The sequence below is a fragment of the Podarcis liolepis genome (genome assembly GCF_965112155.1).
Source record: "Podarcis liolepis genome assembly, chromosome: 14".
NCBI classification, from domain to species: Eukaryota; Metazoa; Chordata; class Lepidosauria; order Squamata; family Lacertidae; genus Podarcis; species Podarcis liolepis.
The window spans coordinates 24,183,381-24,208,913 of record NC_139569.1 but is presented as its reverse complement, the minus strand read 5'-3'; the positions used below and the strand labels follow the sequence as shown (position 1 = coordinate 24,208,913).

The following is a 25,533-nucleotide window of genomic DNA, read 5'->3' as shown; positions in this document are numbered from 1 at the left end:
TTCAGAAGAGTGTGGTTTGTACAACCCACTAAGGAAGAGAACAACACAATAAAATTCCAAACAGTAACAGTTTTGCATATTTATTCCAAATCCAGTTTGTTTTATTAATTCAACAGTACGGATGAATTTGAGCCGGCCATCCCAGCTGCTCAAAGTCTGATAGTCATTGGCACTTCCTGCCCCCTTGCCTCTTAGCGACCAGCAAGTAATCCCACCCACTGCAAGGGGCAGTACTGCCTACTTTGGGAACTACTGGTGTAGACGATGCTGAGCTAGATGGACCAATAGCCTGACGATCGTATGCTGCCTAGTATGCTCCCTTGGTGCCTGCCTAGTATACTCCAACTCTGTTCCTGACCTCTTGTGGGGCGAGCCGTAGCTCTGGATCACAGCCCCTGCTTTGCACTCAGAAAGCCCCAGGTTCAATCCCTGAAGACATCTCCATGTAGGGATGGGGAAGGATCCCTGCCTGAAACACCAGAGAGAGGCTGCCAGCCAGTGTTGACAACACTGAGCAAGGGCATTCCAACCTGGTGTCCTGCAACTTCCTGTGTTCTTAAGCTTCAGGAAGAGAAGAAAAGTATTCAGTGCTTCTTGGCGCTTCCGCGATGCTTCCCTCCACAGGTGGCTGCTCTTGGCTTGCATCCCAGCCCTGTCCACCTCTGGGAGCTCAGCATAAGCCCTTTTATTCAGCGTTAAGTAGGAAGAGACAGCCCTACAACCTTCCCTGAAAGCAGCACAGAAGCCAAGCAGTAGCCTGCCCAGACGAGTCTCCTGCTGTCCGTTTTGTTTTGTTTTCCCTGGAGAGGACGGACTTAGGTCTCCATTGAGGCAGGTGGCGGGACAAAGGTAGGGGAATGGGGAGAGCACCTGGCAGGTGAAGTGGAAGCTGGTGTTGCTGTGGCTCTTTTCTGTGCGTCTCCGCACACGCAGATCAACAGACAGATCCTGTTTTCATAGGGCCTGTCAAAGATTTTTGGAAACACCTGCGTTCCGCAGCCCGCCCAGTCCCTGGGTAGTTGTGTGAACATTCGTCAGCGTGTGCTTATCAGCAGCTCAGAGTCGGCGGGGTTTGTGGACGGGGAGTTTTCCCAGGCAGATCAAGTTCAGAAATCTTGGCTCTTTTCTGCCTAGATCTGAAGATGTCCAGAGCAACAGACTGAGAGCCGAAAGAGAGAAGCAGAAATTGCTCAACTCCTATTTAAACTCTGTAGTCAAAGTATTATTATTATTATTGCCTTCTGGTCTTCATTGTCTTGCTTACACATGAGCAACCTTCCTCAACCTGGTGCCCTCCAAAGGTTTTGAACTACAACTCCCATCAGCCCCCAGCCAGCATGGCAGTGCTGTCTGGGGCTGATGGGAGTTATGTTCTAATCTAAAACATAGTTGTGCTGACTGGGGCTGATGGGAGTTGTAGTCCAAGGCATATGGAAGGCACCACAGGCGGAGAAGGTTGCTCATGAGAGTACAGCCCTCTTCCACCTTTAAAAAAGCGATGTGATGAAGGGAAGCCACGCTGGGGTGAAGGCATCCTCTTTTGTTTGTACCCACGTCAATTTCAGTTTGTTGCTTAGCTTTTCTTGTAGGTCTATTTCCCATATGGTTTGGTACCAGTGGTCCATGTTCACTCCTGAGAGGTCCAGCAATTCCATTGATCAATGCATTTCACGGCATTCGAAGCCTCCCTATAGCAGGAGGAAATCCTCTAAAGAGGGTATTTCACCATATTAATGCAGAAGTGGAGGAGACATAGGTGGGTTTGATCAGGGTCCGGTGTTCTAGGGGAGCCTGGACTACAGTGGTGCCCCGCAAGACGAAATTAATTCGTTCCGCAATTTTTGTCGTCTAGCGAATTTTTCGTCTTGCGAATCACGAAATCCCATAGGAATGCATTGAAAATCAATTAATGCGTTCCTATGGTCAAAAAAAGTCCAAACAAAGCCAAATTTGGTACAACAACAGTTTATTAACTGCTCTTTAAAGTCACACATACTGTAAAGAGCAGTTCAAAAATTTAAGGGAAAATAAATTAACTTTATAAACAAAACATGTCTTTGTTTTTAGACAAAGAAAAAAAAGTCGCGAGACGTTTTCGTCTTGCGAAGCAAGCCCATAGGGAAATTCGTCTTGCGAGGCAAATCGAAAAAGGAAAAACCTTTCGTCTAGCGAGTTTTTTGTCTTGCGAGGCATTCGTCTTGCGAGGTACCACTGTACTTAATTTACTATTCCCAGTCCCTTTTTTGAATTTTTAACATCACCTAACGCGGGTGGAGGGGTGCGGGTGGCGCTGTGGGTTAAACCACTGAGCCTAGGACTTGCCAATCAGAAGGTCTGCGGTTTGAATCCCCGCGACGGGGTGAGCTCTCGTTGCTCAGTCCCTGCTCCTGCCAACCTAGCAGTTTGAAAGCACATCAAAGTGCAAGTAGATAAATAGGTGGGAAGGTAAACGGCGTTTCCGTCCGCTGCCCTGGTTCGCCAGAAGCGGCTTAGTCATGCTGGCCACATGACCCGGAAGCTGCACGCCGGCTCCCTCGGCCAGTAAAGCGAGATGAGTGCCGCAACCCCAGAGTCATCCGCGACTGGACCTAACGGTCAGGGGTCCCTTTACCTTTAACAGAATGCAACTTTTTGCACGGCTTGGATTTTTGAACTTCTCAAATGTCCTTGTTGAATTGCCCGTTTGCACACCTTCCTCCCCTTCTAGGGTTAGGAGTTGTGCTGGGGCGGGGGGCTTTTCTTCTGGAACAGACACTGGAAATGTGCCCCCTAAGATGTGTGCTAGCCCTGGCTTTCGACATATAGAGAGAATCTTTATTTTCTTCAGCACATGACAGCAGCAGAAGATCAGTGGTTCCCCTGCATTTTCCACCTGAAAGAGGAGGACTTTTTACCATGTGATCTTGCTGAAAATGTCACTCACCCCAAAGCCTTTGTCTTCCCCCGCCCCACCCCATCCGCCATATGCATCGTTCAGGGTCCCCAGTGCATATTGTCCTATTCTTGAGGCTGAAATGTTCTGCCTGCTTTTTTCTCGAGGACATTCTGTTGCTCAGAAGGAGCCACCTAACCGCACAGATTATTAATACCAGAGGCAGGCGGCTCTCGGCTGTGCCTCGCAGACTAGGGAGGCTCACACTGGAGTCTGATTGAGCTCACGAAAAAAAGGAAACTTGAAGGGATCTGCAGCAGATGTTTATTTCGGCAGAATAAGCCACTCTCTCCAGATCAACCCCATTGAGGTGTGTGTATATATATATATATATATATATATATATATATATAGTTATAAACAGAGTTTATCTCTTTAACGTAACGTGAAACAAGAATTTTCAACATTCCAAAAATTCTTTAAAATCAACAATAAGCTATAAACCGGATTAAAAAAAGGGGGGGGCAGATTCCTGCATTGAAGAGGGTTGGACTAGATGGCCCTTGGAGGTCTCTCCCGGCTCTACAATTCTGTGAAAACCCATGTCAACATTCTACATATCTAGGCAGGCTTGCCTAAACAAAACTCTTTTTTAAAAAAATATATGTACATTTTTATTGATTTTTTAATATATCAATTCCAGCAGTCATACAACATATCTTCTCATCTTATACAATGTTTTAGACTTCTGTTAACACCTCTGATGATTTTCCATTCTTTATCACTTATTCTGCATTTCTTAATTTTTATATTTGTATTTTTAAATTTTTATATTGCATTTAAATGTCCTTAACTAATAATTCTGTTCATAGTCTTTCTTGTAATATTTTGAATACTCCACCTCACAGAACTTCGTGCAGTCCTACTAGCGTAATCTGTTCATCACATTTACCTTTCAAATAGTTCATATATTTACTCCAGTCCTCTAAGAATCTCTGATCCCACAGGTTTCGAATCCTTCCTGTTAGTTTATCTAATTCTGCATAGTCCATCAATTTCAGGCTCTGAAAAGGGTACAGTGAAGTTGCCTGCCTGATATCAATAGACAGGGAGTTCCAAAGGGTAGAAGCTGCCACACAGAAAAATCAAGTTCTTACAAATGCAGAGCTAGTATTATCTGGTACCTGTAACAGTTTAGCAGGTTGAAGCGACTGCAAGGGTATATTTGGAGTAAGGTGATGCCGCAACTGGTCCCAAGTTGTTAAGGGCTCAAACTTGGACTTGGCTCAGTATCAAATTGGCAACCAGTGCAGATCTTTGTTTTTGTTTTTTAAGTTTTTGTTTATACTTTTCAAGTGTATACATTTCATTAATTTTACAATCAATTTGACATTTCAAAATTTGACTTCCTTCTCCCTCTTTCTGCTGTTCCTTAAGTTTATTTTTTAATGTCTTCTGCATATCCAAATTCATTTGACTTGCTCATTTAATTATCTACTGTAAATATATACTCTTATAAAACTGCAGGCTCTTACAACAATCCTGCTAATGTTTTTATCTGTTTGCAATTTATCTGTAAATATTCAACTTACCGGAAGAATAAGAAATCAAGATAACAAACTGTTTATAAAGGAATGGAAATGGTTTAACCAGTGCCAATCTTTGAGCAGGAGTGTTGCATGTTGACAGGCTCCCCACTCCTATTTATTCATTTATGATATTTATATACTACTTAATTATTCACATTTCAAAGAGGGTGTGGAGCAACAATAGAACAATAATCTTGGCTCTTGTTTGAAAAGGCAAAGCCAGGTTCTAGCACTCACGGCTACAGAGATCCTTTTGTGGGCAAAGACACAGTGAGCCAGTGAGAGCCCTTGGAGGAAGGGGTTCAATACCTTGACCTGGCCCCTTGTAATAAGGAGAAGCAGGATAAATTATGCCAAATGGCTTCAGAGCTTCTGAAGATCATAGCCACCAGCTTTTCTTCACAAAGAAAATGAACTGACTGAGTGTAGAATTTTTCTTTTTCTGGAAGGTGGGGGTAGAGAGGAAATCACATTAGGCGGGGGGGGGGGAGAGAATAATTCCAGTGAGTTTACAAATCTACGTAATTTGCATTTCCGGGGGGGGGGGGAATATGCAGCCATCCTTTCCAATGTGCACTTTGTGCCCCCTACCCTATGAAAAGCATTATTCAAAACAACGGTTTGTAGCACTCACTAAGCAAGGTAATAAGGCAATAAAATTCAAATCTGCAACAATGAATCCCAATTTTCTTGGGGGGGGGGACCACTGGTTTAAATACATAAGTGTGTCACAGTATATAATTATTTAATGTTTAAGAATTATTCATATTGTTTCCTTCACAGAGCTCAAGGCAGCATACTCTGTCCTCCCCATTTAATCCTCACAACAACCCTGTGGGGTAGGCTAGGCTGTTAGATGGCAACTGGTGCAAGGTCACCCACTGAGCTTTGTGGCTGAGTGGGGACCCTGTTCTCCCAGGCCTTTGTCCAGCCTATCTCAAGACGTTGGCATATAAATATATTTGTTGTTGTTGTTGTTGTTGTTGTTGTTGTTGTTGTTGTTACAGCTCCCATCATCCCTAGCTGTCAGAACTGCTAACCATTCAGAATGGCAGCGCCACATCAGAGGCAGTACAGTGGTACCTCTGGTTAAGTACTTAATTCGTTCCGGAGGTCCGTTCCTAACCTGAAACTGTTCCTAACCTGAAGCACCACTTCAGCTAATGGGGCCTCCCACTGCTGCCACCGTGCCGCCGGAGCACGATTTCTGTTCTCATCCTGAAGCAAAGTTCTTAACCCGAGGTACTATTTCTGGGTTAGCGAGTCTGTAACCTGAAGCGTATGTAACCTGAAGCGTATGTAACCCGAGGTACCACTGTACTGCCAGTTCCTTGGAAGCACAGCTGTGGTGTGAGTGCCATAGCATAACTATGGTGTCATGGTTCCATCTCATTTGGCCCTCAGAAAGCCCACTTCTCTGAAGCGTGAAATGATGCCCTGGTTAACCGCAGAGGGCCGGCCTGCCTGCCTCCTCTTTCTTTCCCTTTCTGCTGTGCCCACCGTCTGGCAGGAGAGGCTCTCAGCCCTGTCAACAAGGCCTCCTTCGCAATTCTGCACTTGGAGGCGGTGGGTGGGTCAGCGAAAGGAGGCCATTCTGTAATCTGGAGGGGGACAGAAACGTTACATAACGCCTCTTCTTCTCCCCACCACCTCCTCTCTCTCTCTCTCTCCCCCCCCCCATCCAAAGACATATTCTAATGATTAATTTGAGGCCCTGGCAGCCGCCTCCCTTGGAATAATATTTTAAACATGACTTTTCCGTTCCCTCCTGCCAGCCCTCGTTACTGTGCGCTATGGCGGCTGTAAAATTTCACTTCAAGGATGGGTTTCACTCCCGTTACAAAATGTGTCTGGAATGTGCAGATGTTTCCTTTGGAGAGCGGGGGAGCCAATCCGCTCGAGCACAGCAGCCCTGCTGGGATGGCGTGGGGAACGACGCAACCACGTGCACTGGACGGCCTTGGGTTTACAGGATCACAAACAAACCAGGGGGGAGAAGGGGGAAATAGGGGAGGGGACGCCCACCTCACGTGCCCAGGGCCTGCTCTGCAAATGGCCTGCAAAAGCTCTTTCGATATCTGCAACCCTCTCCCTTGTCTCTTATCTCCCTGCACCCTTGGAGTAACAGAGGCAGGCGCATTGGGGCGGCCTCAGGGAGGGACACCCCCCCCTTCCCAGCCGCTCGCCGGCTGTTAACGATTGGTAATGCGGTTAGACTTTTACGCAGTGAGATACATAATTCCTTTAAGGGGAAAAGATTAAAAGGACAGATTTGCCTCTCTTGAAGGTGCTGGAGAACAGCTGGCCAGGATCAGGAGGAGGTAGACATTGCAAAAATGAGTTAAGACAACCAGAGGAAGGTTTTGTCTAGAGCTTGTGTACACTACACAACATGTACTTAAAGCGCCCGCCCACCCGGAATCCTGGGAACTGTAGTTTACTGAGAATTGTAGCTCCCAGGGTTCTGGGTGGGTAATAATAATAATAATAATAATAATTTTTATTTATACCCCGCCCTCCCCAGCCAAGGCCAGGCTCAGGGCGGCTAACAAGCAATAGTAAAAACAATAAAATAGGCTCTTTAAATATATGTTGTGTACACAGCCTTAGGCCATATTCAAGCTTGTTTTCAGCTGTTCCAGAGGATACGACCCAAACCAATGGATTCAAATGACAAGAAAGGATATTCTGACCAAAACATTAGGAATAGCTTTCTGAAGGTAAGAGCTGTTCAACATTGGAATTGATTACCTTGGAAGATGCTGGACTCTGCTTCTTTGGAGGCATTCCAAGAGAGGTTGGGTGGCCATCTGATGGGGATTCTTTAGCTGTGATTCCTGCATTACAGTGGTCCAGACACTGCCACGTATTAAGGCGAGTGGCTTAGGTACCAGGACAGGTGGTTTTCTTTTGCACAGAAGAGGTGTCCAATTTCTATTCTGTCACTTACTAATTCCTTTTCCCTGGTCAGATTCCCAGTTCTTTGGACCAAAGGGCAGATGGATTGTTCTGGCCTTTAGAGCATCGCCACATGTGGGATTTGTGAAGATGCAACATTTATTCCCTTCTGACTTACTGACAAAATGAATGATGCTCCCTTCTCCATCATACCTTTGTTATTTGCTGCAGCTGGGCAGTGCAGGTTGGTGGTGGAGGAGGCAGTCAGACACCCCAGAGGAAGAGAGTGATCTCGTAGCTTCCGCTTCCCAGGTGGCTCATCCTGAGCAAAGTATTCATTGTCTCACACAGGTCTCTTAACTTTAGGTGAGTGACCTGCCATTGCATTCTGAGCCACCAAGTAGAACCTTATGCACTTCGTTGCCACTTTGGTCTGCTCTGGAGTCCTGATAAAGCCGCACTGTTTTGCTTCTGAAGAGCATTCTTTGAAATTGATCTGTTGAAAAGCAGTCCTGGTGGAGTCAGCATCTGGATAGCTCAGTTGATTAGAGTGTGGTGCTGATAGCACCACGGTTACAGGTTTGATCCCCATGTGGGACAGCTGGATATGAGGTTGAACTAGATGATCCTCAGAGTCCCTTCCAACTCTATGATTTCAGCAGTTCTATGACTGCTAACAGCATCTTAAAAAGCAGAGACATCACCTTGCTGACAAAGGTCCGTATAGGTAAAGCTATGGTTTTCCCAGTAGTGATGTATGGAAGTGAGAGCTGGACCAGAAAGAAGGCTGATCGCCGAAGAGTTGATGCTTTTGAATTATGGTGCTGGAGGAGACTCTTGAGAGTCCTATGGACTGCAAGAAGATCAAACCTATCCATTCTAAAGGAAATTAGCCCTGAGTACTCAATGAAAGGACAGATAGTGAAGCTGAGGCTCCAATACTTCATGAGAAGAGAAGACTCCCTGGAAAAGACCCTGATGTTGGGAAAGATTGAGGGCACAAGGAGAAGGGGACGACAGAGGACAAGATGGTTGGACAGTGTTCTCGAAGCTACCAGCATGAGTTTGACCAAACTGTGGGAGACAGTGGAAGACAGGAGTGCCTGGCGTGCTCTGGTCCATGGGGTCACAAAGAGTCGGACACGACTAAATGACTAAACAACAACAACTGCTAAAGAGGGAGATCAATACATTTTTTTAAAGCAGTTCTTGTTTTGTAAGGCTTAGCTTCTGGGTCCCAGCCCCACACTGCACCAAGGCTTTTAATTAAAAAGATGTAAGAGGAAATTACCTTAAAACACTCTTCCTTCCGGTCTCTACAGAAGGAGATTTCCTCTGGGCAGGGGAAGGACCATAGCTCATTGGTAAAGCATCTACTTTGTGTGCAGAAGGTCTAAGGCTCAGTCCTTAGTGGCATTTCCAGGTAAGGCTAGGAGGGACCCCTGTCTGAAACTCTAGAGAGCAGCTACCAGTCAGTGTAGACACTACTGAGCTAGATGGACCAAAGGTCTGGCAATATTAAGACAGCTTCTTATGTTCCAATGTCTGGGGAACCTTTGACCTGCCAGATGTTGCTGAACTACAACTCCCATTTGATTTCAAGGAGGCTGATCTGCAGTTTATCCTGTTGGTTCTTCTCCTTCTGTTTTGGCCAAGGAAGGCCATTTTCCAGCATGTACTTAGATGCTGACCTGAAACTTTTCTGAGGCCTGAAAGTTGCTGATGGGAGCATTTGTCCGCTACGTTCAGCTGATACTGAGAAAGCAAACAGCGAACTTTCAGTGTATAGTTTTCTCTAGGGAATCCCTTCCAGCTTCCAAAATCCATCATCCTTCTAAAATTAACCTCCTTTGCATCATGACTAAATATAATAAACCTGGCTGAGAGGCGGAAGAGTTAGGCAGAATCTGGACCACAGGATGGAGACGGGGGGGAGGAGTCTCCCTGTGGTGATTTTGTTCCCTTCTTTATTCCAAATGGTCAAAGAAGCTTCCCCCACCCTGATTTCCTTTCCAATAGTGGGCTTTGGAAGATGACTTCCACAATGTTTTCAGACTGCTGCAGAAGGAGCACATGCAAATTGGCACTCTGGGTTTAGATTTGTGGCTCGAGAGGCAGGAAGCTGCAGGGTTTAATTTTCACCAAGACACTCGATAGCCTCAAGCAAGCCACTATTATAGGTGCTCAGTAGCAGAGCATCTGCTTTGCATGCCGAATGTCTCCGGTTCAGTCCCTGGTATCTCCAGGTAGGGCTAGGAAAAGGCTCCCTGTCTAAAACCCTGGAGACCTACTGCCAGCCAGTGTCAACATTACAGAGCAAGATGGACCAAGGACCTGACGCAGTGTAAGTGAGCTTCCTATATCCTTCCTGTCACCAATACCTTTTCAAATGGCTTTGTTTGCCACAACTGAGAATGCAACAACCACACAGCACATCATAGGTGTGCTGCAAATTTGGAGTCTTCTAGTCTCTGGAGAGAAAATCCAGAGGTTTCTGATGGTCCTGAAATAACATTAGACATTTGTTTGCTTGTTTCATAAAATTTATACAATGCTTGAGCGTTTTTTTAAAAAAAGGAACCTTGCAAAACTGAGAATACAAAAAAGAGAATACAACAATAAATCTATCAGTAAAAGCAGTTAAAACAACTATTGAAAACATTTTTTAAAAAATCAGCAATAAATTAGAAACATATTAAAACATTCTACATGGGCCTAAACAAAAATGTTTTTAGCAGGCACTGAAAAGAGTACAGTGAAGCCACCTTGCCTGATGCCCATAGGCAGGGATTTCCAAAGCTGCTGCCACACTAAAAGATAGATGACCCCTAGATCAGTATTTTCCACTGTAGTGTCCTGGCAAATTCAAAAGTGCAGGGTCCCTTCATGATTGTCCCAGCCATGCTTCCTCACAGCCTTTGGAGATTATTCAAAAATTATTAGTATTGTATAATTATAATATTAGTGTATAATCAGGGATGCATTGCAATGATCAATTCAGATCTCCCATGTGTTGACTTTGCATGTGTTGACTTCTCATGTACATGGGCAAATTATTTGGAGTGCTCTGATATCTTATTTCAGAGTGACTTGAAATAAGAGTGGCTTAATTTATTATTTGTACCCCTCCCATCTGGCTGGGTTTCCCCAGCCACTCTGGGCAGCTCCCAACAAAGATTAAAAATACATTAAAATGTCACGCATAAAAAACTTCCCTAAACAGGGCTGCCTTCAGATGTCTTCTAAATGTCAGGCAGTTATTTATCTCTTTGACATCTGATGGGAGGGTGTTCCAAGGGTGGGTGCCACTACCGAGAAGGCCCTCTGCCTGGTTCCTTGTAGCTTTGCTTCTCACAGTGAGGGAACCGCCAGAAGGTTCTTGGCACTGGACTTCAGTGTCTAGGCAGAACGATGGGGGTGGAGACAATCAGGTATACTGGGCCGAGGCCGTTTAGGGCTTTAAAGGTCAACACCAACACTTTGAATCGTGCGTGCCTGGAGTTGTTCGGCAACCACCCACTCAATCACCTTGTCCAAGAATGGAAGATTTGAGACTGGACGATAGTTGGCTATACTGGCCAGGTCTGAAGATGTTTTTTTAAGAAGCGGTTTAATGACTAAGTCTTTCAGTGGGTCTGAGAATGCTCCCTCACAGAGGGAAGCATTCAGCACCCTGCAGAGCCTGTTGCCCAGCCCTTCCCGGCTTGCTTTTATTAGCCAGGATGGGCAAGGAACAAGGAGACAGGTGGTTGGTTTCACGCATCCAAGCAGCCTGTCCACATCCTCAGGGGTAATGGATTGAAAAAGTTCCCTTTCATGTTAACTGGGAGGCTCTAGGACACTAGAGACAGGGACTCTGCAGGGCCCTGCTGCAGAAATAGTAATGGGTCTTTGTCCCCCCATGACCCCAGACTACTGCGCTACTGGTACCCCGTTTGCAGTTTCTCTACTTCTGTCCTGGTTTGCAATTGTGCTTCTTCTAAACTTGCACCATCTGCTGCAGCGAATCGCTGCCTATTTCCTCCCGCCTGAATCTGGGCAGATGCCTTTCCTTGATGCTTTTCCCATTACGGCTCTGGCTGGACGCCGTTTGCCAGAGGTCCAGGAGAGGAGGAATCTGAAGCCAGTCTCTTTTTCTTCTTCTTTCCCCCTTCCCCCTCATTTTTTATTTCTTTTCCCGGAGAAACAAAGGCAGAGCTGGCCTACGGATGACATAATGGGAACATGACATCACACTTGGCAAAGGAACAGTTGCCTGTTTCACATGATGTGTTCTTTGGACGGGTCTCAACAGCAGCCCCTTGTGCCACCCCAGAGGAGGTGCATGCATGATGCAGATTACATCAAAGGCAAGGCCATGCGTTGCACCTTCAGTGCGCAGCAGGCGCAGGGGCTTGCTACTTTGCTGTTGTCATGCCTGGAGTTTACATCTGCACTGGGATCCCTCTGCTCCATCCAGAGGGGAGCGATACAGTGGCAAAGCCTATCCTCTCCACGTTCCATTCAAGGCATTATCAGTCAGAGAATGGTATAAAATCAAAGAATTGTAGATAAGATAAGATAAGATAAGATAAGATAAGATAAGATAAGATAAAACTTTATTTGCATTAGCCAATGGCCATAGCTACAATAAGGGACACGGGTGGCGCTGTGGGTTAAACCACAGAGCCTAGGGCTTGCTGGTCAGAAGGTCGGCGGTTTGAATCCCCGCGATGGGGTGAGCTCCCGTTTCTTGTCCCTGCTCCTGCCAAGCTAGCAGTTCAAAAGCACGTCAAAGTGCAAGTAGATAAATAGGTACCGCTCCAGCAGGAAGGTAAAAGGCATTTCCGTGCGCTGCTCTGGTTTGCCAGAAGCAGCTTAGTCATGCTGGCCACATGACCCAGAAGATGTACGCCGGCTCCCTCGGCCAGTAAAGCGAGATAAGCGCCGCAACCCCAGAGTCGGTCACGACTGGACCTAATGGTCAAGGGTCCCTTTACCTTTAACTATAGCTACAGTAAAACATCACAGTATACACAGAAAAGGAAATCTGATATAAGAGCACAATTTAAAGTTCTGAATCAGCCGTCAGTTAGTGGCCCTTATTCTGATTGCCCCTGCTATGAACCTAGCAACCTTTGCTGTTATCTGCTCATTTTGATCTGATAGAAGAAAGGACATTGTGGCAGTGGTTGAGCGCCCTGGGATGGTTAGTACGAGTGGGGTGATGCTCTCGTTCCTCAAGTCTTTGTAGAGAGTACAAGACAGGAGGACGTGTGCTGCTGTTTCGGTGCTACCATCTCCACAGGGGCAAAGACATTTCTCAGGCGGGATCTTTTGGAATCGACCCTCAAGTACCGCAGATGGCAAAACATCCAGTCTTGCAAGTGTAAAATCATGCCTGTATTTTGGGATAATAAGTTTGTGCAGATATGGGGCCAGAGAGTCAAAATGGAGAGGTGGAAAATGAACATACCAGGGGCAGAATTTCCTTATAGTGGCCAGGTTGTTCTGATGCTCGATATCTATTAGACGTTGACCAATTAGACTGTTTGCTTTAGTAGGACCCATAGTGAGTAGGTGTTGTGGGGGTAGGCCACAAGAGTTGTAGTGTTGGAAGGGACTCGACTCCCAATTTCCAGTAATTTCCAAATCATGTGCTGTGATGCCACAGAAGTGTTCGTGGGCCTTGAGAAATAAATAAATGCAAGAGCTGCCATGTTTCTCCTTGGCAACTGGGTGCTGTGGGCTCTCGGGAGCCTATTGTCATTTCATTCATTTATTTTAAAGGGGTTGACACTCCTCTGGGGTGTTAGGGGAGGGTTGTTACCTCTGGTGGAGGACACATGCTCCTTCTGGGGTAGTTTGTCCACCTTTGGTCCGGTCCCCCCCGCACTTAGCTCCGAGCTGTGGCTCCTAGAAGCTGTCAGCATGTGATACCCGCTTTGACTGGCAGGCTAAACCAGGTGAGGGTAGCTGATGAGTCTCATACCCTCAGTGTGGTGGGGGCTTTCTCTGCATGCGAAGATAGGCTCCAGCAGATTGAGCAGACAAGACCAATAGTGGGTCCAGCAGTCAAGAAGGCAGTTTTTGCACATGCTGTAGAGGAAGTGAGGGGCAGATGGGGCTCATCAACCTGGAAAAGAAGCCCATCTGGGAGAAGGGAAACACTGGTCCTAAACCCCAGCAGCGTTGCAGGGTATCTTCAGGAGAAGAAAGGGCTAAGGAGTAAACCCTACACAAATCTGGAGTCGAGTCCCTAAGCTGGTGCCAAATGTATTGCTCTGCTGTTCTTCAGACCACATCAGCTAGACCGGGGGGGGGGGGTGTCCTTGTCATATGGGTAGCCCAAAACCTCCATACACACTGCCCAAGCTTGGGCCTCGGGGAGGTCACTTCAGTGCTGCTAACGCAGAAAACAACAACGCAGAAGGCAGCAGTAATGACTTACCAGTCTCTGCAGCCACAGCAGGCGGTGTGATTCTCCAGCGATTTGACCACCTCTGGAGGCACACTCCATTGTCTCATTGCAGCATACGTGTGTGTGTTTTGCATACAACAATGCACATGTTGGAGAGAAATGCTCTCAAAAAGCCTAATGGATTTTTGTGTGTTCTTTTTTTTTTTTTTTTAAAAAAAAGCAATCTTGTGCAGAAATGGAACGGAAGCAAATTTAAGACTGGAAAAATGAGAAACTGAAATGGACAGATTTTGCCCATCACTTAGGGGGCTCGTGGTGATGGTGGTGGTATTTGAAACCGGAGAACAATTTTGCTGTTTAGTTAAGAGTAGCAACTGAAATGGCAAACCTCCAGTATTGCACTCACATGACTCTAGGGGGCTGCTGAGCGGCTGGGGGCGGGGGCGGCATTTGGCCTCCAGTATATTCTAATGTGACAGCTTCATGATAACAGCTCTTTGAGGCTGGGAGGTAGCAGAGCAGCAGAACAGAAAGGAATGAGAAGGCAGCCGTCACAAGGAAAACAACTCTGCCGCAGCTTAAACGAGGGCCCGTCAGAAAAAGCACTTTTGAAATGCGGGGGGGGGGGGGGGCAGAATGGCAGGACCAGTTGCTCCCCCCCCCCCACATTTCCCCATTGAAAGCTAGCATCTCAGGGAGACTAGCTTTTCCCCTGAGCTGCTCTTCCACATGCAGGGAGGTTTTATTTTGCTTTTAAAACCAAATATGGGAGACCTTTTGAGCAGACATGGTGCTGCCCCAGGTGAGAGACCCCACAGGATGCTTACCAGTGTGAAGGTCTGCTCTGCAAACCAGGTCACAAGTAGCCCACACAAATTCTTATCAGCCTGCTTGCCCCCACAAACCTAAGTTAGTAATTTGTGGCTTAAGAGGAAAAGGAGTAAGGGGAAACAGCCAATTTTCTAAATATCCCACCCTAAACCTCTTACTGGCCTGATGCAGCCAGGTGTGTGGTCATTGACAAGGATTAACTCAGGCTGGATTTAGACACATCAAAGAAGTGTTTCAGTTAAACACGTTCAAACTTTGTATGAGAAATCGGGTTAGCAAAAACGGAACTCCACAGCACCATCTGGTGTCACAATGTTAGAATGCATAAACAATGTATATAAAGCGATTTTTCTTTACCAAGGTAGCTGAGTCCTCAGCCTTCCCCATCTTGGTGTCCTCCAGATGTCTTGGACTACAGCTGCCACCAGCCCCAGCTATAAAAACTGTGCTGCGCTAGTTGGGACTGATGGGAGCTGTAGTTCAAAGACATATGGAGGGTGCTAGGTTCAGGAAGTCCGTTTTGTCTCAATAGTTGCTTTCAACAACCCTGTAACAGGCCAGAGTTCCAGCATTTCCCAAAGAGAAGTAGGTTGCCTAATTTCAATTTCCCCTCCTCCGTTTTAATTTAACTTAATATTGAGTCCAGTAGCACCTTAAAGACCAACTAAGTTAGTTCTTGGTATGAGCTTTCATGTGCATGCACACTTCTTCAGATACCAGTGTGCATGCACACGAAAGCTCATACCAAGAACTAACTTAGTTGGTCTTTAAGGTGCTACTGGAAGGAATTTTTTTATTTTGACTATGGCAGACCAACACGGCTACCTATCTGTAACTTAATATTGAGTGTGTTTGAAGAATAGGTAAGCAATTGTGTTCCTTATCCAGAGAGGCAACACCTGCAGTTTAAGTGAGGATTTATGAGGTCTTTGCTCCAGAGCTTCTTTCTGGAGTTGGGCTGGAGCCTGTGTCAAATAATAACAGAGAAGAGAGTGCCTTTGAACATGTGCAGAATCCCTTTGTTCCTGCATGGCTCTTCAACTGTTTTCTGACTGTTCCTTTTAGTTGTTTGCTGCCTTCGATTAGTAAAAAGTTAAATTGGTACCTCACCTTTATATTTAAATGAATGCTTTAAAAATCTGTGCTAAGACAAAAGGGCTGTCAGTTGGTTCTGAGCTTCAGCGCCTCTTATTTTTAAAAACCGAGCACTCTTTGACAAACAAATGGCCGGGCAGAATGACGTTTTGCAAAAGAAGCCTTTGCAGAATCTGAATTTTCACTGCACATCGTTTGGGTATTTGGGACAGAAGGTGGAAAACCCTCCTAAGCAGTTTGGGACTAGATGTACGCAGCGAAGAGCCAAGGAAAATGGTGTTTGAGCTATAAAAACAACTGCGTCCGTACCAAGTGGAGAGGGGCCAGCCAGTCTTGAGCGGAGCTGCTGTGGTATTGATCCTTCAGAGCAAATCTGGTGTTCTTGGTCTCCAGCCTTGTGAGTGGGAGTAGGCAGAAATGATCCTCAGTGTCAAATGAGAAGAGCTCCTTTACGGGCGCCAAGGATTTTGCACAGTTGCTCCTGAGCACTCTGCCATCAGGAAATGAGGGCGGGGGGGCGGGTTGGGGGGCTGCAAGCATCTTTGTGAGCTTTAATTTGCATGCATTAAATTAAAGAGTTTTGTAAAATGTATGTGTTGGCAGTTCTCTTTTTAATGTGCTGTTAAGCTGAAGGCAAAAAAAATGAAAGAAAATGAAGAGGGAACAAAGGAAAGGAAATACACCCCTTTCCCAAACCTTTCAAAGAAGACGTCAAATCCATTGAATATTTCATACCTATCCTGCTTGCATCTTAGCTAAAAAGTCTCTTTTGAAAGACTTCATTTATCCCAAAGTTATAACTTGACTTCAGAGGAGGAGAATAATAATAATAATAATAATACTTTCAGTTTTATTTTTTTATCGTCGTCTTCTAGCTTGGGGAGGAGGGGGAATTGCGTTTGGGAACTGTGGTTTGGCCAGCTGAAAAAATCCCTTTTCAAACAAATCCTGTTTTGTTTTAGCCACTTGATTGGGTTTAAATTAAGTCTGAAATGAAAGCTGGGATTTCTGAAAAGGCCCTCCGAACCCTTCCTAGCCTGTTGCTAGCGAATTCTCCCACAGCCACTGGCAGAGTAGGTCAGATGTCACAGAATGTTCCCGAGATTCTGTCTGGTCTGGGTGGGTGAGGAATGTGTCACACAAGCAGAATATTGACAGATACTGGTGGTGTGAGAAAAGTTAAGAGGTCAGTGGTGTTGGGAAGAGCTCATCCCTGTTCTAAGCACCCATAAGAGCCAGTGTGCTTCATTGGAAGAAATGGAATGAAGAGGAAATGGTGTGATCCAAACAGACAGTTTCTCTCCTACCGTATAGTTTTAAAGCTGAGCACACCAGCACCTTGAATTGAGTTCCAAAGCAAACGAGTACCTAATACTTCGGTTTTAGAATTGATGCAATGTAATTGCACCTGGGTCTCAGTTGCAGCCTCACAATCAATATATTGCAGTAAACCAGCTGAGAAGTTGCCAGAGCATGCCTCAGTTCTCCCACTGATAACTAAGGCAAGAGATCCACAAGGGGAACTGCTCAAGGGGGGGGGAGAGTGCTCTCTCTCTCTCTGTATATATATGTGTGTGTGTTTTCTCGTTTTGGAACAAGACACATATCTCAGATTTTACAGAGGAGGGAAGAGAGGAATAGGAAGCGCAAAGTCTCATTTTTGCATCCAGAATGGGACTTTGCATCACCTCCAGGTATGAAAGTTCCCATTTGGATGTGACAGAAAAGGTTAGAAAAAGAGTGTGACCAGAGGTTCCCCTTCATGTCAACTATAACATCTGTGTTAAATCTTAAAAGTGCTTGCTCCAGATTCATTACAGTGGTACCTTGGGTTAAGTACTTAATTCGTTCCATAGGTCCATTCTTAACCTGAAACTGTTCTTAACCTGAAGCACCACTTTAGCTAATGGGGCCTCCCGCTGACGCTGCGCCGCCAGAGCACAATTTCTGTCCTCATCCTGAAGCAAAGTTCTTAACCCGAGGTACTATTTCTGGGTTAGCGGAGTCTGTAACCTGAAGCATTTGTAACCTGAAGCGTATGTAACCCGAGGTACCACTGTATTCACCTGGGTATAACGTTACATGGATTTTAAAATGGATTTTGATTTGCAAAATGGTTTGAACAACCCAAGAATACACATACAATATCTGAGCTTGATTTTTATTTTTATCTCAACCTTCGCAATGATTATGCATGCTAAAACACGGGAAGGAAAACAGTAAGCCAGGTTAAAATGAGCGAATGGTGAAAATCTGGGAACAAATGTCAATTCTTAAATTCAAAATTACACTAAAGAATCAGGGGGTTATAGAGGAGAATTGGAAGGGTGGAGATTAGTAGGGCAATATATATTTAAGAAAGGAGTTGGAATAACCGCAGATGGAGGAGATTCATGTTATCACATTTAATATTTAATTTAATAATGAAAAATTTATAAGCAGACTTATGAAGTATAAAATATTTAATATTTATTGACGTTTTATAAGTGGCTATTTATATGAATATCATTGGTGAGTTCGTTTGATTTTATGCGCATGAATGCTTCTAATATCTTTTAGTGATAAATGTTTTTAGCACATGAAGATTAATGAAAATAAACTTACTAAGGTTTACAATTTTTTAAATAAAATGTACTACATTCTTAATGCATACATTTTTTAAAACAACAACAATTGGCCCTTTGCCAATTCCACCTGAATGTATTTTACCGTTGAAATATTTTGGGCTATTTTTGTTCATATATGGCCTCATTTTCCTACAATGGATAATCCAGCTTTAGGAATTGTGAGTGGCTTATAGCTGAAAGGTGTTGTCTTTGGCTAAGCGGATCCCTCTGTTTTCACATGCCAAAAAACAGCTTTTTGTCTCAGTCTGGAATGAAGTGGGGAGACAGACAAGCACTTTTGAAGCCAGGATGATGGAACAAAGACAAAATAAAATGTGAACGATAACAAGCTCTATTCTCATTCTCTCTCTCTCTCTCTCTCTCTCTCTCTCTCTCTCTCTCTCTAGGAATCTTTCCAGTAACAAGATCAGTGTTTTAAACGTCGAGGCATTTGCACAGCTGACTTCCCTGACAAAATTGTGAGTGTCTTGTTACATCCTTTAAAATCTTGCAGCATTTAAATTTGCCTTCCCTTTTTTGGTATTTGGCAAGCCTCCTGTCACCCAGGCCTGTGTGTATTCTGTGATCCCACCGTTGACACCCTGCACGTAGGAAAGGTGGGACTGAGCAGGGATTAAGTTCACATTTAAAGGCGAACACGTTTAATGGGCACATTCCAACACAATAAGTGAACCGAAACACAGCCGCCCTTCAAAATTTGACTTCTCCGAACATTGCAATGTCAGCCAAGTGATGTGCACAAAAATGTGTGCAGAAAAAACCACACGTTATTGAAAATAAGTTACGAAAAGGAATTATAGTAGGGGAAATCATTTTGCAAAAATGTGACATCAGGCTGCATGCAAAAATATGTGTATTAGGAAGAAATTCACAGAAAGACGATAATTTTCATGAGGGTTGAAAAAAAATCACCAACTGATCTGGAAATGTGGAGACATGAATTTAAGACTGGAGAAATGAGAAACTGATGGAACAAGAACTACAGATTTGCCCATCCCTAGGAGTGAGCGAGTGCTGCATTCATTGTGTGCGGAATCCCTGCTTTAAATTTTAAAAGAAATCTCTAAATGCTGTGACATTGCGGTCAAAAGTGTAGGGACACTTTGAGCTAAGATCAGGGAACGAGGTTCATGTTGTTCAGTGGCTATTCTGCAGGAGAAGGAGCTGGGCACCTTTGCATGATCTGTACAAAGCACAGATTTCATTCTTTTCTTAGTGAAGAATTTGCATTTCATTAATGCAGAATATTGACTTATTTTAGCATGGAGCAGAGCCTGAGGGCCACATTTCCTCGTGGGCAGCTGTCTTAGGGGCCGGATGCCAGTGATGAGCAGGACCAGAGGCAAAAGGGGGGGAAATACATTGTTAAAAACTCAGTTTTCGGTTAGATAACCGCATCACAAAATTCAAAGAAGAGCAAACTTTGAAGGATATCTGTGTTCTGTTTCGCATGTTGATTTGGGAAGCGCAAATGAATTTCTCTCTCACACAGCCCTGCATCCCTACCGCAGAATGAGGTTTTTAAAAAGCAAAATGGGCTGTGATTTGAGCCGCTCTGGTTCCCTGGTTTCCTCAGAACGTCGTTACCCTAGCGAGCCAAAGCCTTTGCCCTCTATTCATTGAACAATATTATCCTTCTTGAAAAGGGAAAAAGGAGAACAGTGTCAGATGGGCTGTCAGCCCTAAGTGGTCGGTTGGGTGGACGGACATTTTTGGCGCATCTTGGGGCCTGTTGGCTCCTGGTGCAGGAAAGGAGAGGTGGTTTAAGGAGAAAGCCAACATAGCCAATGACAATTAGCTGCAGTTTCATACTCAGGGTACCTTGGTCTGAAAAGACACCAAGGCTGGCATCCCACTCTGGGCTGAAAGCCAGTGTCAGCTCAGACGGAGACCAGCTCTAAGGGCTTATATGAAAAAGTGGGATTTAAGGTCCAAACAACATATGACATTAAACTTGCTTTTTAAAAGGCCTAATTAGTTCTCACCATTTTCTCTCTCCTGCCACTTTCCTTTCTCCCCTCGCCCACCAAAAAACTTCCAGAGGCTTTAACCATTTCCTTCCTGTGCCATATTCCTGCCACAAACCACCTGGAAAAGGGGAACTTGCCAGATGGTGGACCTGTGGCAGAAAAATGACATTGCAAGGAGTGCGGGAAAGTGTTATTAAAGTCCCTTCTCTCCATGCATCACATTCCTAATCCTTTCCCCCCCTGGAAATTAAGGAGGGTAGTGCTAAACATGTATCTCTAAAATATGACGTAACATGTAGTTTAAATCTATTTAGGCTGTTGCTAAATTAGCAAGGACTCTGGTTCCTTTCTCTCTTGTTTCATTCCAGCTGATATGGGGCAGGATGTGGGGGTCTGGGCAAGAAAACGAAGCCTTTTTGTTCTCAAGATAATACTCAAGATAATATTGTTCTTTGTCTCTCCCTGACTGCAGAGATATAAGCAACAACAAGATTTCTTCATTACAAGATGGAATATTTGATAATTTATTTAATTTAAGTGAAATGTAAGTCTGAGCATTCTAAACTTCCATATCTTTTCAAGAGAGTATTGTTTCTTTTTCTCCTTTTTCTGATGTAATAGTTCAGTGGGTTTATTGCATTTATAGTCCATATTTCATGCCCGCCCCTCAAGGAAGTCAAGGTGAAACTCATAGTTCTCTCCCTCACAATTTAATCCTCACAACAACCCTGTGAGGTAGGTCAGGCTGAGAGGCAGTGATTGGCCCAAAGTCACCTAGTGAGCTTCATGACTGAAAGGGGATTTGAACCCTGATCTCCCGGGTCTGACACCACTACAGCACTTCTAGTGTAGGGCTGCCATACGTCAACAGCTTTTGGTGGTTTCCTGGTTTTTTTGAAATATGGCAACGCTGTTCTAGTGCCACCTTTGTTGGCAGCAGCTGCAGGGACCCATGAAAGTTAATCTCTAAATTACACCCCCACATTTCCTTCCCACTAGTCTTTGGTGTGTAGCGTTGCAGAAAGTAGGTTCACAGCAGCAAAGAAATTTCCCATTGTTTCTTGAGCTCTGACATTTCTGAGGGCTTGCCATTAACGTGCCGTAGCTTTTGACAGACTTTGTCATAATCCTTTGGAAACCTAATGGAGACATTGTGTTCTCTTCCTTAGGCCAGAGAAATCCTGCAGCAACCCATCCAATGTGAAATTGCAAGGCACTTATAAATTGGGGGGGGGGGCAGGAGGCGGGAATCCTGCATTCTGCTTTATAAGTAACAGCGGTTATTGGTAGGAAAATATTTTTTTTAAAAGGCTGGCTTTTGCTTCTCAGGAGAATGTGCCTTTCATCTCACTCCTCTGCCTGCTTTCAGAAACTTAAGCCTGAACCCGTTCCTTTGCGACTGCCGCCTCGCCTGGCTCCCCCGCTGGGTGGAAGAGAGAAGAGTGAAGGTTGCGCGTCGGTCGGAAACGAGATGCGCTCAGCCTCCTGAGGTGGCAAATGTCCCGCTCTTCAACGTGTCGTTCAGCGACGTTACTTGCGGTGAGGCTAGGACAGGAGATGCCGACATTTATTTGGGCCGATGGGCACATTCAGAATGTTGAGTGAGCGCTGCCAGTCACAAAATGGCTGCTGTAGGGCATGGCAGAAGACAAAATGGCTTCGGGGGTTGGGGAAAGGAAAGAAAGAGACAGGGCCCACAATGTCGTGCAAGCGTGACTTATATCAGCCACCCCATCAATGGGGGGAAAGGCGCCTCTCCTCTGTTTGCTATGGATGGGAGGGTGGGCATTATAGTTGAAAGTTGTTTTTAATACTGTAACCCACACTGGGAATTTAGGATGAAAGCTGGGAAATAAATAAATAATGGTGGATTGATAAAGTCAGACCAATTCAAGGTTTTCTTTTTATAACGGGAGACGTAAGCATGTTGGTTCAAGAAAGGGAATGTACCAGTCTGGTATGCAAGTCTGGCCTGTCTCCGAAGGACGTTACAAAAATAGATGCCTTTTAGTCCCATTTTATGAAGTTCCATTGTGCTGCATTGAGATAAGAAAATCAGCTAATCAGGCCTCTTCCAGTTGTTTTTTTTGTTTTGTTTTTTGGAACCAGCAAAAGTGGGAATATTTACCATATAGGGAAGTGAGGATTATGTATTTGTTTTACTTAGAAAATCCATGGGGTTGTATTCAACTAACTTTTTATTCAAAGTCAACCCACTGAAATTAGTAGACCTAATTCACACCCATTATTTTCAATGGGTCTACCTAGGCTAGGACTGACATTAGCTACAACCCATAAACTGCTTGCTCAGAAAGTAAATTTTAAAAAATATATCCAAGCCATGTGCAAGATAGCGGGTGCCACAGAGACAGGGCAGCTCATCGTTGACAGTTCAGAGAACGTTCCAGCCAGGCAAAAGCAGCTGAGGAGGCTACAGATTGGGGCTAGTGAGGGGTGCATCTTAAGGCATGTCGCATGCAAGAGTTCTGAGGGCCTGATAGAGAATCCTGAAGGGCCGCATTGAGCCACCAGGCTGGAGGTTCCCTGCCTCTGGCCTAATGACTTGAGAACTATAATTTGGAATTCTGTATTTATGTGAGACCTCATTTGTTTTGTCCTCTCTCTCCACTCCTCCGCCATTATTGCAGGAGCTGACTACATTGCCTGCCTGACAGACAACAACACAGGTCTGGCCGATTCCATTGTCCGATTCACCTCCACCCTCCCTCAGAACCTGACGGAAGAGACATGCGGTGCTTTTTGCTTTGCTGGAGGGCAGGACTACGCGGGCTTCAGCCATGAGGCGCACTGCCTGTGTGGCATCGCTCTCGAACCAAACTCTTCCTCGGACTGCTTGCCATTTTGTGACGTGCCACCCGCCGGGCCTGTGTGTGGCGGCCCTGCCCTCGTTCCGAGTGTCTTCCCGGCACAGCTGCCCATTTCCTTGGTGGGGCCTGACGCTCCTTTTGCCCCTTACCAAGGGGTAGCTTTCAGCGTCTGGGCCCCAATTCCCATTGACACCTTTCGGTGGGACTTTGGGGACCACACAGGCCTTCTGAACACCACCAAGACAACTGCCCTTCACCAGTACACGTCGCCTGGGCAGTACAGCGTCACGGTTGCCATCTTTGTCGGTGGCCGGTTGACATCCGCACAAACCAACGTCACGGTGGTGGCAGCCCCAGAGGAGATAGAGCTTCAGTGTCCTCGTGTGGTGAAGACAAATGAAAGTTTGAGGTTGCAGATAAGGAATCGAGGGGGAACTGACCTGTCAGCTGTGTATAGCATCACAGCGCAGGAGAAAGAGCCCAGACAAAGTGAGTTGAATATTGTCCGATGAGGAGAGACAGAGCTGGCAACTTCACGTTGTTGTTGTTGTTGTTGTTGTTGTTGTTGTTGTTGTTGTTGTTGTTGTTGTTCTCAATTTCTTACACACCCTTCATCACAAGATCCCAGGACAGGTTACAACAATGCAAATATACAGGGTATATATATCTGCGTAAGCCATACGTATAGCAGGTCACTGAAATTAATGGACATAACTAATTGAGGTGTATGAATTTCAGTAGTAGAACTTAGGCTGCATTCACTTTTAAAGTGCTATGATGCCATTTTAAACCGTCATGGCTTCTTCTCCCAAAGAATTCTGGGAGCTGCCGTTCATTAAGGGAGCTGAGGGTTGAAAGGAGGTCCAGATTCCCCTCACAGAGCTACAATTTTCAGAGTTCCCTGTGAAGAGGGATTGAGTGTTAAACCACTCTGGGAATTGTAGCTGTGAGCAGGGAACAGAGAAACAGTGTTGTGCAGTGGTTAGAATGCTGGACTGGGGTTCAAATCCCCCCTCAGCCGTTCACTGGATGACCTTGAACCAGTCACTGTCTCTCAACCTCATCTACCTCGGGTTGTTGTGGGGATAAAATGGGGTGAGGGGGAACTATGTACACCACCTTGAGCTCCTTGGAAGGAAAGGTGGGATATAAATGTAATTAATAAATAGGGCCTCTTAACAACTCTTGGCACCCTCAACAAACTACAGCTCCAAAGAGTCTTTGGGGGAAGCCATGACGGTTTAAAGTGGTATACCACTTTAAATGTAGGCTGTGAATGTGGCCTTAGAGTTAAATACAAGCTACAATACTTACTTACTTAACTTATTTATTAAATTTGTATACCGCCCTGTACTTGCAGTTCTCAGGATAAAATCAGAATATACAACCACAAAATACATAATAATAATAAAATAACCTCCCCCCCCCCAACAACCCAATAACATTTGTCTCCTGTAGAATATGGACTATATCATGAAATTACACCCTTTCCAATCATATTCAAGCTACTAGATCACCTGGGGTGCTAAAGAAGCTTATTATATAGAAGTGAATTGGATAAATTCCAAGTCAATTTATATTTGGGGTGACAGGATATTATGGAGACATTTGTTGTATATTACAGAGCAGCCCAGCAAACCATTATATTTAAGCTGGCAGTTTTTGCCAATTCTAGTTTCCCATAAGACTTCAGTGAAATGTGGTAGACACAAGAGATGCACAGAACTTGTGATTTGAGTGTGATTATGTCAGGAATTTCAATCTTGACATAAATAAAGTTTCTTGAGGAAATGCAATAAAGACCAATGATTTTATTGAACAGAAATAGGAAAGTGTGTGTTTGATTCATGTGAATATTTATCTGCATATGTACACACCATTTTATAGTATAGTTAAATGAATTTATTAGAAAAGATTAAGAACTGCAACTTACAGGTATTTTTATGTGCATTTAATTTAGAACAACATTTTATTGAATCAAGTAATTAACCCCTAGTTAATTATTTCTGTTAGTGTTAAATTCAACGAGCAGGGTGGGGGTGGAGGTGTTGCCTATCAACCAGGCCAGGCCTAGGAACCAGGCAGAGTGGCCTGTTATTTCCTGAGATATCACATGCCCTGATTGACTGTCCACTTTTGAGGGGGTTTCTCTTCTGTGTGTTTCGTTGAATGTCTCCCTGCTCTCTACAAGACCTGGAGCAACAAAGGCAAAACCTCTCTATTACTTTCTCCTCAAATTATACATTGTTTTTGTCCAGTTTTGCTCAGTAGAGAGCTACTATGATTTCTTTTCTCCCTATACTCATCCACGTTATTTAGGTGACTTTTGCTAAAATAAGCTTTGCAAGGTAATGCTCTTCCTTTTGGCCTTGGCTGCCCTGGGGTTCTTCCATGACTTTGTTGCCATAGCTTGGCCAGGAAAG

General features: G+C 44.9%; 1 protein-coding gene across 2 annotated transcripts in view; it reads left to right on the top strand.

The window, feature by feature from the left end:
- The window catches only part of PKD1 (polycystin 1, transient receptor potential channel interacting), a 112,463-nt gene that overhangs the window by 23,452 nt on the left and 63,478 nt on the right, over positions 1 to 25,533 (top strand). For both annotated transcript variants that reach the window (XM_083473932.1, XM_083473931.1), the window contains exons 2-5: positions 18,699 to 18,770; positions 20,755 to 20,826; positions 21,652 to 21,821; positions 22,931 to 23,599. In XM_083473932.1, coding sequence (XP_083330058.1) covers positions 18,699 to 18,770; positions 20,755 to 20,826; positions 21,652 to 21,821; positions 22,931 to 23,599 — 983 coding nt within the window. The remainder of the gene's footprint in view (positions 1 to 18,698; positions 18,771 to 20,754; positions 20,827 to 21,651; positions 21,822 to 22,930; positions 23,600 to 25,533) is intronic.